The 11,065-nt window shown below is 62.2% G+C and overlaps 1 protein-coding gene across 1 annotated transcript; it reads left to right on the forward strand.

Annotated features, from left to right (window-relative positions):
* Positions 1-1,833: 1,833 nt before the first annotated feature.
* Positions 1,834-7,504, forward strand: BARHL1 (BarH like homeobox 1). Its single transcript, XM_055721424.1, has 3 exons — positions 1,834-2,284; positions 5,452-5,674; positions 7,210-7,504. Exons 1-3 carry the CDS (start codon positions 1,834-1,836, stop codon positions 7,502-7,504), a joined length of 969 nt encoding a protein of 322 aa, XP_055577399.1.
* Positions 7,505-11,065: the final 3,561 nt, after the last annotated feature.

The following is an 11,065-nucleotide window of genomic DNA, read 5'->3' on the forward strand; positions in this document are numbered from 1 at the left end:
GAAGGTGGGGAACAGAGGAAATCGAGTATTTGAGAAATAATCAGCGACAGCGCTTTAAAGTGGCGCAGCTTCACGCACCCGGGTGCGGACATTTTGCTCAGCTCCGAGGCGAAGGGTCTGCCCCCAGGAAAAGCCCCTAAAATAAACCCTCGAGGAGGCAGGAGCCAGTCTGCCCGGGAGGAAGGTGGGAGTCCTGCGGGAGCCGGTCCCTCTCCAGCCTGGGAGATCAACAGCAGCAACCCCCGCCCCCCACCCCCCCGCGACGGGGCGGGAGGGAGGAAACTTGGTGTCTTGGGGAGGAACGGGTAGGGGAGCGGGCAGGGCGGGCAGCCCAGGCTGGGGCCATCGGGGGTTTATCTCAAACGGGATTGACGGCAGGAAAAGTCCGCCCGGAGCGCGGGCCTTTCCCAGTTGCACCAGTCATACCGGCGCTGGGCGCTGGGCGAGCGGGAGGAGCGGCCCCGGGGCCGCCGCGCCGGGCGGGAGGCGATGCCCGGTCCCCGCCGCTCCGGCAGCGGCTGCTCTAGAGGGGGGGGCTGCCCGGTGGCCCCGCGGCTGCTTGCGCTGAAGGACCCCCCTGCCGGGCCCCCGCCGGTTGCGCGGGGATTCAACGAAATTCGCAGCTCCGAGGCTCACCTCGGGCTCGGAGCAACCGCCTCCGCGCTGGAGCTTTGGGGAGGGTTTCGGTGCTTTTCTTTTTCTTTTTCTCTTTTTCTTTTCTTTTTGTCTTCTTTTTTTCCTTTTCCTTTTTTTTTTTTTTTTCCTTTTATTTATTTTAACGTCCAGCAAAACTTTCCCTGCTTGGGAGGGACCAGCAGATCGGCTAATTGCGGTGGGAGGCGAGCAGAAAGCAGCAACCCCTCGACAACCCCCCCGCCCCCCCCCGGCTAATCATCCCATTACGAGCCCCATCAGCGGGATAATGACAGCAAAAGAGGGCGGAAACCGCCCGGAAAGCGCGGGGATCCGGGCGGCAATTAATTCCCGTTAATCAAGCTGCAAGGTGTCGCCGCCGGGGAGTGACATCCCCCAAACCGCCTGGCGGCCAATGGGCGCGTTCACACGGAGGGGGGGTGCCGGGGTCCCCGAGCCGGAGTGGCACAAGTTCATTTTCTCCCCCCATCCCCCCCCCCGGCCCCCCCGCGGGGAGGGCGCGCCGCTCCCGCCGCTGTCCGAGGTGCTGAAGGCGCCGCCGGCTCCGGAGCGGCCGCGGGTCCCCGCCGGGCGCTGTCCGAGGTGCTGGCGGGGAAGGGGGGCGCCGTGGCGGCCCGACGGCTGGCCACCCCCTCCGCCCTCCCCTCGCCCTTCCCCATTGATTTCTGGATCATTAAGCGGTTAAGGCGCTGCGAAGCCTCACTATCGATCGCTGCCTCCCCACCTCCGGCTGGGAGCCCCCGGGCTGCCCCCCAGCCCCGCGCCGCCGCCGCTCCGGGCAAGGGTGGGGTGGCCGGGAAAGGCGCCGGGACCCCGGGTGAGGTTGGGGTCCGTCCCCCCTCACCCCACCCCCTTGGCGGCCAAAGTTTGACTCTGCCTCCCTCTTCCCCCCCTCTTCTGTCTGTCTGTCTGTGAGTGCAGCTGGGCGCGATGCTGAAGACGGAGCAGACCTGGATCTAACGCGCAGCGCCTCGGAGAGCCTTGCAGCAATTGTTGCCCGGATCCCAGGCTGAACTTTGCTCTTTTTTTTTTTTTTTTCCTTTTTACCTTTTTTTCCCCTCTTTTTTCTTTTCTTCTTTTTTTTTTCCCCTCCTGTTATTGTTAATTATCATTATCAAACCGCTTCTGCCGCGCCCTCCCCGCCAATGCCCGTGTGAGCGCCGGCACCTCGCGGGGGCCATGGAGGGCTCCACCGGGTTTGGGATCGACTCTATCCTCTCCCACCGAGCCGGCAGCCCGGCCGTGCCTAAAGGGGACCCGCTGGCTGGCGACGGCCGGTCCCCGCTGGAGCTGAGCCCCCGCTCGGAGGGCAGCAGCGGGTGCCCCTCGCCCCGCTCACCGGGCCGCGAGTGCCTGGAGGCGGCGGGGCCGCGGCCGGGCCTGGATGCGCACCTCCAGCCGGGGCAGGTCTCGGCTCCCTCCCAGTCGCGGACCGTCACCTCCTCCTTCCTCATCAGAGACATCCTGGCCGACTGCAAGCCCCTGGCCGCCTGCGCCCCTTACTCCAGCACCAATGGACCTCACGGCGGGCAGGAGCCGGCGGGCAGGATCCCCACCAAGCCTGGCGAGGACTTTAGGGAGAAAATGGAAAAAAACACCAGCAGCTCCTCCTCGGACTCGGAGTACAAAGGTAAGAGCCGCTCCTCCGTTGGGCTTTGCAGGGCGGCCTGGACCCAAAGACTCCGGCGGCCCCGAGGCTCCCGCTGCGCCGGGAGCTCGCTGCGGGGCCGGCTGCGACGCGCCCCGCTGATGCGGGGGGTCGCCGCACCGGTCGCCCCCGAAATGACCGCGAGGTCGGCACCAACTTGGGAAAACTTGGGGGTTCGGTGGGGCTCGGCCCGGTGGAAGGGCTTGAGGCGATCGGCGCTTCGCCAAACGCGCCCGGGGGATGCGCCGGGCTGTTTTCCGCCGGGAAGATGCGACTGTTTCGTTCCTACCCGCGGGGAAAGGGGAGAGAAGAACCGGAGGCGGATTTCTGCCTGTGAGGGGGAAAAAAAAAAAAAAAAGGAAAGAAAGAAAACAATAATAAAATAACCACGGTTTTGTTTGCCGGGTATTTCCCCTGCTCCGGGGAGAAACGAAAAAGAAAGTCGGCGGAGTTGGACTGGATTTGTATTATTTCTATTATTATTTTGGGGATGGTTTAAAAACGAGGACGGCAGAGAGGGAGCCCGAGCCGCATCCACGGCGCCGGCGGGCCGTGGGGCTGGATGCGGGGGCTTCGGCCTCCCGGGCCCCTTGCCGCCCTTTCCCGGCCTCCTCCGACGGCAGCCGGGGTGGGGGGAGGCACGGGAACAGCACAGGGGGGTTGGGGTCCGTCCTAGCGCCCCCGGAGCAGTTTATCCCGGGTGCCTTCGCCCATCCCGCCCCATCACCCCTGCAAAAACTTTCACCCTGGAAAATTGTTTTGCCGGGTGTTTGCGAGGGGAAGGCGATGGTAGCCAGCTGGGGCGAGAAAGGGGCACCTTGCGGGGCCGCTGGATTTTGGGGGGGCTGGCAGGAAAGGAAGAACCGGGCCGAGCCCCGTCCCGATTGCAAACACACCCTCAGCCCGCCCGGAGCCACCGCGTGAAAACCGGTTCATGGAGGAAAAAACATTCACCCGAATGAGCTCCGAAGGCGGCGGGAGGCTCCGGGCGTCGCGGGGGATTTTCGTTCTGAACGAAGGACGGAGCCCGGGGCCGGGGCCGGCGCTGGAAGCGACCCCGGAGGAAGGTGGCATCGCCCCCCGGTGCCGCAGGGCCGGGCCGGGGAACAGCCGCGATTCCCACCTCGGCGTTTTGTTTTCGCCTCCTACATCCTCCCACCGAATTCCTTCAGCTTTCCTCCCCTTCCCCCAAACCGCCGAGACGCGATGGCAGCGAGGGAGGAGGCGAAGAAACGCTGGTTCTCCGCAACCCCCCGAGCCGGCCGAGCCCGGGCTGGGGGCGCCGCTTTTTTGGGGGGGGGAGGGGGCCGCTTTCCAGCCGCGCTCGGCTCCTCTCCTGCCCCTGCGACGGGGCAGCCCCGGGAAAAACGCTGCTTAAATGTGGGAAAAAACATCCCTTAAATATTGGGGGAAACACAGCTTAAATCGGGGGGGAAACACTGCTTAAATCGGGGGGGAGAACACGGTTTAAATGGGGGAAAAACACAGCTTACATGGAGAGGAAACTACATCTTAATGAGGGTAAAACCGCCGCTCCGGCGGGGAGGCGGGGAAGGTCCCCGCTCCCACCTCGATCCCTTTTTGCTGCTTTGGAAACAGCCTTTCCTGGGGTAAAACGCCCCCGATTTACCCCGCAAAGGGGCTGCGGGGCCGGGCCTGACCCGCAGTGGCAGGATTTGGCCCATGCCAAAATGCCGAAAAATCCGTAATATATATATTTTTATAATTTTTTTCCCTTTTTTTTGTTTTTTGTTTGTTTGTTTGTTTAAGCTAGGACTGGCGGGGCAGAGGCCGTGGAAGCCGCCGAGCGCAGCCCTTTGGCGAGCAGGAACTTTTGAGGCGGCCGGGGGTCGGCGGGGATTTGCCTTCCCCGGGGTGCGGGGGCCCGGGGGCCGCTCCCCTCTGCGCAAAACTCTGCGCAAACTTTCGGGCCTTTCCCGGGAAGGAGCGGGCCCGGGACCCCCGGGTTACCCCCGCCCGGCCTGGTCCGGATCCGGCCCCTTCCCGGAAATTCCCGGGAAGCGGAGCCGGGTCTCCGTGCTCCGGGCTCGGTCTCTGCCGCCGTTTCTGGTTGAAGGGTTTCGCTCCCCGGTGGCTCAATTAACCGGATTATTGTCTTCCTACAGAGAGAAATCAGCTCGCGCTCGGCTCCAGCCCTGTCCCTGCAACCCCCGCCACCCGCAAATTTAACATAAACCCCCGGAAAAAAAAAACAAAAAACAAAAAACAAAAAGCCAAATATCACACCACCAACCAAAACAACAAAATCCGCCGGTTTGTATAAACCGAGCCTTTTTGCCACCTAATCTCCTTCAGGAGGGTGGGGAAGGCGAGCACAAACAGGGATTTGTTTTTTCCCCCTTTTCTATTTTCTGCTCGGAATTTTTCCCATTTCCTACTAATGTTTCGAGGCGTAAATTCCCGCGTCGTTCCGCCGGTGCGTACGTACCGGCCGCGGTAACGACGCGCCGCCAGCCCGTCACATTCGGCAATTTTTAATATAAAACCCGGCGGGGGCAGGGGCTTGCGGAGCCCCTTCCTCAGTATTTCGTTGGGCGCCCAGAAGAAGGGAGGTTTGCTCCGTGCCCCGGCAGCATCCCGGGAGGATGGAGGCTGCTCCGCGGGGAAGGAGAAGCAGCATCTCCCCGGTAACTGCCTTCCCCAAAAATGGGGGCTCCCAATTGTCATTTGGGATTGGTTTTGGTTTAAGTTGAAAAAAGAAAAAAAGAGATGGAGAAAGGAAAGAAAAAAAAAAATATCCCAGCATCGAGAAAGGTGTTGGGTTTTGAGGAATAAACCCGGAGCAGGGTCCTGCCCCGGGAGAAATGAGGGGCGAAGGACATGGGGGGGGTCTGGGCAGGAGCGCGGCGGGGCCGGGCCGGGGGTCTCTGCAGCACACCCCCCCGCCCCGCTCCCAGGGCCCCTGGGAAGGGGAAGGGTCGGGCCCGGCTCGGGGCCCCCTCGATCCCCCATGGGCAGCCGAGATTAAAATTTAGGGGGCTGCAGAGCAAATGTACCGTGAGCCCCGCTCGGTACCTGAGCCCGTCTGCTCCGGCTTCTTGCTGCGGTGGGGGTCCCCCCCTCTTCGGAGGGGTATCCCCCTTCCCTCCCTGCCCTGACACGGCCTCTCTTCCTCCCTCTCGGCTCAGTGAAAGAAGAAGGGGACCGAGAGATCTCCAGTTCCCGGGACAGCCCCCCAGTGCGGCTGAAAAAGCCGCGCAAAGCCCGCACCGCCTTCACCGACCATCAGCTGGCCCAGCTGGAGCGCAGCTTCGAGAGGCAGAAATACCTGAGCGTGCAGGACAGGATGGAGCTGGCCGCCTCCCTCAACCTCACCGACACGCAGGTGAAAACGTGGTACCAGAACAGAAGGTAAAAAAGCACCCTTCCCTCCTGGCCACAGCACCGGGGTCCCATCCTGCCCCCTCCCCGGCCCCGCACCCCCAAACCGCGCAGGGTATTTGCACCCCACAACCACCGCGTCCCTCCGGGCACCAAGAGAGCTGCGGTCCCGTGTCTTACCCCACCCCCGGGCCTTTTACTCCAAAGTGAGGGGGAGAAAAGTGATGCCGAGGCCGGGCAGGTCTGGGGCGGGGGGTGCAATCCGTACCCCCAGCCCCGGCAAGGCGGGGAGGCAGAACCGGGCTTCCAGCTAAACACAACAGCATAACACATCGGCCCATTAATAATAGATACCAATTACTGCTTTGGGCATCAATAATTAACGCCCCTTACAGTAATTACACAATTATTATTATGATGAATAATTTACTGGTGGAAATAGGTTTAGCGCTTTAGCGACAAATCTGTAAAAAGGCTGGAGACATGTGACGGCTTCAGTGGATTTATCCGGACACCCCCGCCGGCGCTTCCCCAGCCCCCACCCCCATTGCCACCGCCACCAAACGAGGGACCCCCGGACGCAGCGCCCTAGACCCCCCCCCCGCCGGTCTTAACCTTCCCTCCCATTTCCCGTCCCGCTCCTCCACCCGCAAAGATCCGCGACTTATCAACGCGTCGGGGGGTTGGGGGAGTTTAGGGGTGCTGGGGGTGGGCGCTCATACTCCCCAATCCCTCCGGCAAGGACATGCCGAAGCCGAGGCGGCCCCCCAAGCCCCCTCCCCAGCCGCCTTCCCCGCCGGCGGCCCCGACGTGGGCGAGGTCCCGGGGCTTCCCCGTGAGATCCAGCACACACACATATATATGCCCACATACCTATAGGTACGTATATGTGCATATATATAAAAATATACAGGCATATATATCTATACACACACATATATATATGCCGCAAACGAATGCCCCGGGACGCCGCCCCACGCGTGTGTCCCCGCCGGACTCCCGCAGCGGCCCGAGCGCCCTCGGCCCGGGGGGGATCCCGGAGCCCCGGCTCAGCAGCGGGGCTGCGGGGCAGAGCGGGGATCCCCCGGGTCACCCACCAGGTGCCACATGCTGTTCGGCATTTGCAATCTGGAACTGACACACCAGGAAGGGACTGGAACTGGTCGCGATTTATATCGCGGGGATCGCCACCCCGACAGGATCCCAGCCGGGCTGCGGCTCCGGTGCCTCCGGGGATGCTCCCTGGGCGCTCACGCCGGGCTGCCGCGGCGGGGGACAGCAGGGAGAGACCCCCCCTCCTCGTTCCGTTAACGAGGCCTGCGTTCCTCCGCGCTGGACTGATCCCACTCTACCCCACCCGATCCCACCCCACCCCACCCGACCCGATCCCACCCCATCCCCACCGTACAGGCGGGCCTGCCCCCGGGAGCCAGCGGCGGGGAGCGCGGATGCGCAAGCAGCGCAGCGCCCGGGGAAAGGGGGCGCGCAAAGGGTAAAAGGCCTCGGGAGCGGCTCTTGGAGCATCCCCCCCTCCCTGACCCCCTCTCTCGATTTGTCCCCCCCAGGACCAAGTGGAAAAGGCAGACGGCGGTGGGCCTGGAGCTGCTGGCCGAGGCGGGCAACTACTCAGCGCTCCAGAGGATGTTCCCCTCGCCCTACTTCTACCCGCAGAGTTTGGTCTCCAACCTGGACCCCGGCGCCGCGCTGTACCTGTACCGCGGCCCCAGCGCGCCGCCCCCCGCCCTCCAGAGACCCCTGGTGCCCCGCATCCTCATCCACGGACTGCAGGGCGGCAGCGAGCCCCCCCCGCCCCTGCCCCCGCTGCCCGGCGTCCTGCCCCGGGCCGCGCAGCCCCGGTGAGCCCCGGGCAGCCCCACTGGGCCGCGGGGGCTGGGGGGGGGGCACACCCCCTTGGGGCCGCGTGCAAGTGACAGACTCCCGCTCATCCCCAAATATATATATATATATATATATATAAATGAGACCTCCCCCCACCTCCTTTTTTTAAATATATATAAAGAATGCAAGAAGCAAGGGCGGGTTCGGCAGGACGGACAGCCGGAGGGCTGCCCCCCCCCCCCCCCCCCCCCCCGCGGGGCACCCGCCGCTTTAAACCCCCCTTGTGCCCCCGAAGGGCAGCGGGGCCGCTGCGGGACACCCCCCCTCCAAGCCTGGGACGGGGCCGGGAGCACGGGCAGGAGCCGGCTGCTCCAGGGGGGGCTTTGCCTTTCCGCCTCCTCCCCAGGAACTGCCGGGGGGGCCGAACCACCCCGCCACGGACGGCTGCGGAGAGCCCCCTCCCCGCCATCCCGGGGCACCGGCTCCGCCGCCGGGAAAGACCTGGGGTGGGGGGGGAGTTTGGGGAGGGGGGGGTCTCCGCCCGCCGCAGCAAGACTCTGGGACGTCCGTAACTACTAAAAAAAAAAAAACCCAAACAAAAAAAGGGGGAAAAAAAAGCGGCGAAATGTAAATACGGTGCGCAAAATGTATATGAATTATTTATTTGTGAACCCTGAGGGCGTATTTGTGTAAGTGATTCTTGTCAGTCTGTATCCCGAGGCCGGCCCGGCCGGGGCGGGGGGCGCGGGGGGGTCAGCTCCCCCCTTTTTTAAATGTGGAAATAAAACTTCTTTACAAACAAACGGGTCTCGCCTCCGCCGGCCCTTTCTTCCCCCACCCCCCATCCCTCCCCCCCCGGCTTGTTTGCTCTGGCGCCGCCGAGGGAAAGGGAAAAAAGCAAAGTTTTCCCAGCTTCCCACCTCCCACGGCGGGAAGACCCCCCCTCCCCGGGGCTGCCCCCCCCCAGTGCCGGCATGCGGGGCCGGTCGCTCCACCGCGGGGCTGAGGGCGACGGGGGGGGGGGGGCGCACCGGGGCGCGGGGGTAGCCGCGGCATTGGTGAATTAATAACGCTAATCTTAAGTGTATAATTGCCTAAGTGCTTTAAATGATCGCTTTGGAAAATGGATTGTTTCCACCCTTTAAAAGTGTCGCTCAGCTGGCCGCGGCCAGCGAGCCCGGCAGCTGGTCCCCGGGACAGCCGGGCAGCGCCTCGCCGGCTCGGGGAGCCGACAGATGGGCTGCGGGCTCCCCCCGGCCCCCCGCTCCCCCCCCGGCCCTTCGCAGCCGGCGGGCCCGGCTGTCTGCGGGGCCACCCCCCGCCCCGGCATCCCCCGCCCGGCCCTGCAGATCCCCCCCCTCCCGCGGCTGCCCTGGCCCAGCCCAGCCCGATGCCCCCGGGCCGGGGGGGCTCTGCCCCGGCCCCCCCCCCGGCCCCGCGGGGAGGGTTATTGTCGGCTCGGGCAAATGCGCAGCCACGCCTGGGGGCGAGACCCCCCGGCTTTGTGGGGCCGGCTCGTCCTTTGCATGTGAATGGGGGAGTTTGGTAAATCCCCCCGCTCGGCTGGGGCGAGGAGGAGGAGGAGGAGGAGGAAGGGAGGTCGCTCCCAGCTCGGGGTTAATGAAGTGGGAAAGGAGTCTTTCAGAGAGGCCTGCAAACAACCCCCCTCCCCGGGCAACAAACCCCCGGCCCAAATCCTACATGGATGGACTTAAACCCAGGGGATAAGTGCTTTAAATTAATCTCATTGAATAAGAATGAGGCCAAACAAAACTCTTTAAAATCATATTAAAAATCTATCAAAGGACAACTTGCAGTGGGTGTGCTTTTCATTTTGTGAGCGCAAAGGCAGGGAGCGTACAGCAACCTTCCTCCCATTTACACAGCAGGAATGTGAATCAAAGACATTCTCTAATATTTAATTGTCCTTGTAGCCATAGCAGATTCCTCCTCTTCCGTTAATGAAGTACAAGGCTTCGTTACACGTTTGTAATTGCAATATTTAAATTTGCCATTTCACATCTGGAAGAAGCTGGAAACTCTCCTGTAACAGCAGGTCTGAGCCAGCACCGTAACACTGTGACAGGGGCTGGTTTGTGTCAGGATGGTGGGAGAAAGTGGGGCAGCCCCCCAAGGAAGTCGGGAAGGGGGAACGGCCGCGGGGTCTGCCTGGGAGGGAAGGAGACTGGGGGGGAACCGAAGGCCGGAGCCGTCTCCTCCAGGGACATCTCGTAGCAGAGGCAAGCAAGGCGAGCTTCAAAATAAATCATTTTAGGGAAGACACCACACGCTGGGGGCTCTTGTCAGAGAGCACCGCACTCACCACAGCAACAGCATCTCGTGCGGGAGGGTCTCGGCAGCCCCCAAAGGCACCAAAGGACCAGCTGTGCCTCCAGCCTGAGTGCAGGGGCCGAGACGGGTCCCCGCTACCACAGAACCCACCAGCACCAGTCCCGCACCTCCTGCAGCCCCTGGCCCAGCTGGAAATTCATTTCCAGAGGCTGATGCCAGGCGGGCACGATCCCTGTGAGTCCTCAGGGGTGGGACAGGCTGTGCTGGGATGCAATTCCATGCAGCAGTAAAAATGGCACGGTTGACAAGGAGCACCACTCCCATTGAGGGAACTTTTAGAGGGAACTTTTTTTTACTGCACCAGTTCTGCTCCACCGATTTCTCCCTGGGGTACAGACTCCAACAGACAGGCTGCTGGGGGTCAGTTTGTGTCAGCTCCAGGCTCTGGATCCAAGACACAAACCAGTCAGTGCAGTGGGTTTGCCAGGACTGCACACAATCCTGGCTCTCAAACCCCTTCTGGGCTTCCACCCAGCTCCAGGGCCATCCTCCTCCCCTCCCGACACAGCGTTAACCAGGACCACCACCCCTGGAACAAAGAACAAAAGCTGCTCTGCTGAACATGCCAACACACACAAACTCAATCAAATCAGCAGAATTGTTTCCAGCCAGGATACTTCACAGTTTCATCTGAACACCAAACAAAACCATGCCAGAATAGAAAGCCCAGAACCATCCATGCTTTTCCCGCTCTCTCCCCAGACTTATATTAAAAAACAAGTTGCTGTAGACAGGGAAGTTCTGCCACTTTCCACCCTGCTCAGTTATGGGTGCTGCTCAGCTGTGGGGTACCCGTGCCAAGGTGTCATGTGTGTCACTGAGACACTGAAAGTGCCTGTTCAACCATGACCCTTGTCCCAAGGTGACTCCTTGCTTTTTCCTATTCCTGAAGTGCAAACTCCAGATGTTCCAGCTGCAGAGGAGAGGAGGATGTGGGCTCCCACCACTGGCAAAGGACACAGAGCCAGAAGAGAGCTGAGAAAAGGCACAAGAGCATCTCCAGGGAGAGGCAGGACTTGTGTGCGAGAGCAGAGGAGCAGCACGGGAAGCAAACCCAGACGAGCTCAGGTCTGACTCGCAGGCAGCTTTAGACAAAAGCTCCCAAGTGCTGTCACTTCCCAACCAAACAGCAACTCCAAGCTGAAGGGCAGCAGGGCCCCTGCCATGCACCGTAAGACAAGATCGCAAACCTGGCCCAAGCCAGCACCGGCGCAGTCAGGTGGAGCTGCA

The sequence above is a fragment of the Falco cherrug genome, chromosome 9 (genome assembly GCF_023634085.1).
Source record: "Falco cherrug isolate bFalChe1 chromosome 9, bFalChe1.pri, whole genome shotgun sequence".
Lineage (NCBI taxonomy): Eukaryota > Metazoa > Chordata > Aves > Falconiformes > Falconidae > Falco > Falco cherrug.

Excerpts from the sequence above, each read along its gene's own strand:
- BARHL1 (XM_055721424.1), top strand. The coding sequence starts at position 1,834 with ATGGAGGGCTCCACCGGGTTTGGGATCGACTCTATCCTCTCCCACCGA. Across the intron at positions 2,285-5,451 it reads CTCGGACTCGGAGTACAAAG|TGAAAGAAGAAGGGGACCGA; the intron begins GTAAGAGCCGCT and ends CTCTCGGCTCAG. Across the intron at positions 5,675-7,209 it reads ACGTGGTACCAGAACAGAAG|GACCAAGTGGAAAAGGCAGA; the intron begins GTAAAAAAGCAC and ends TGTCCCCCCCAG.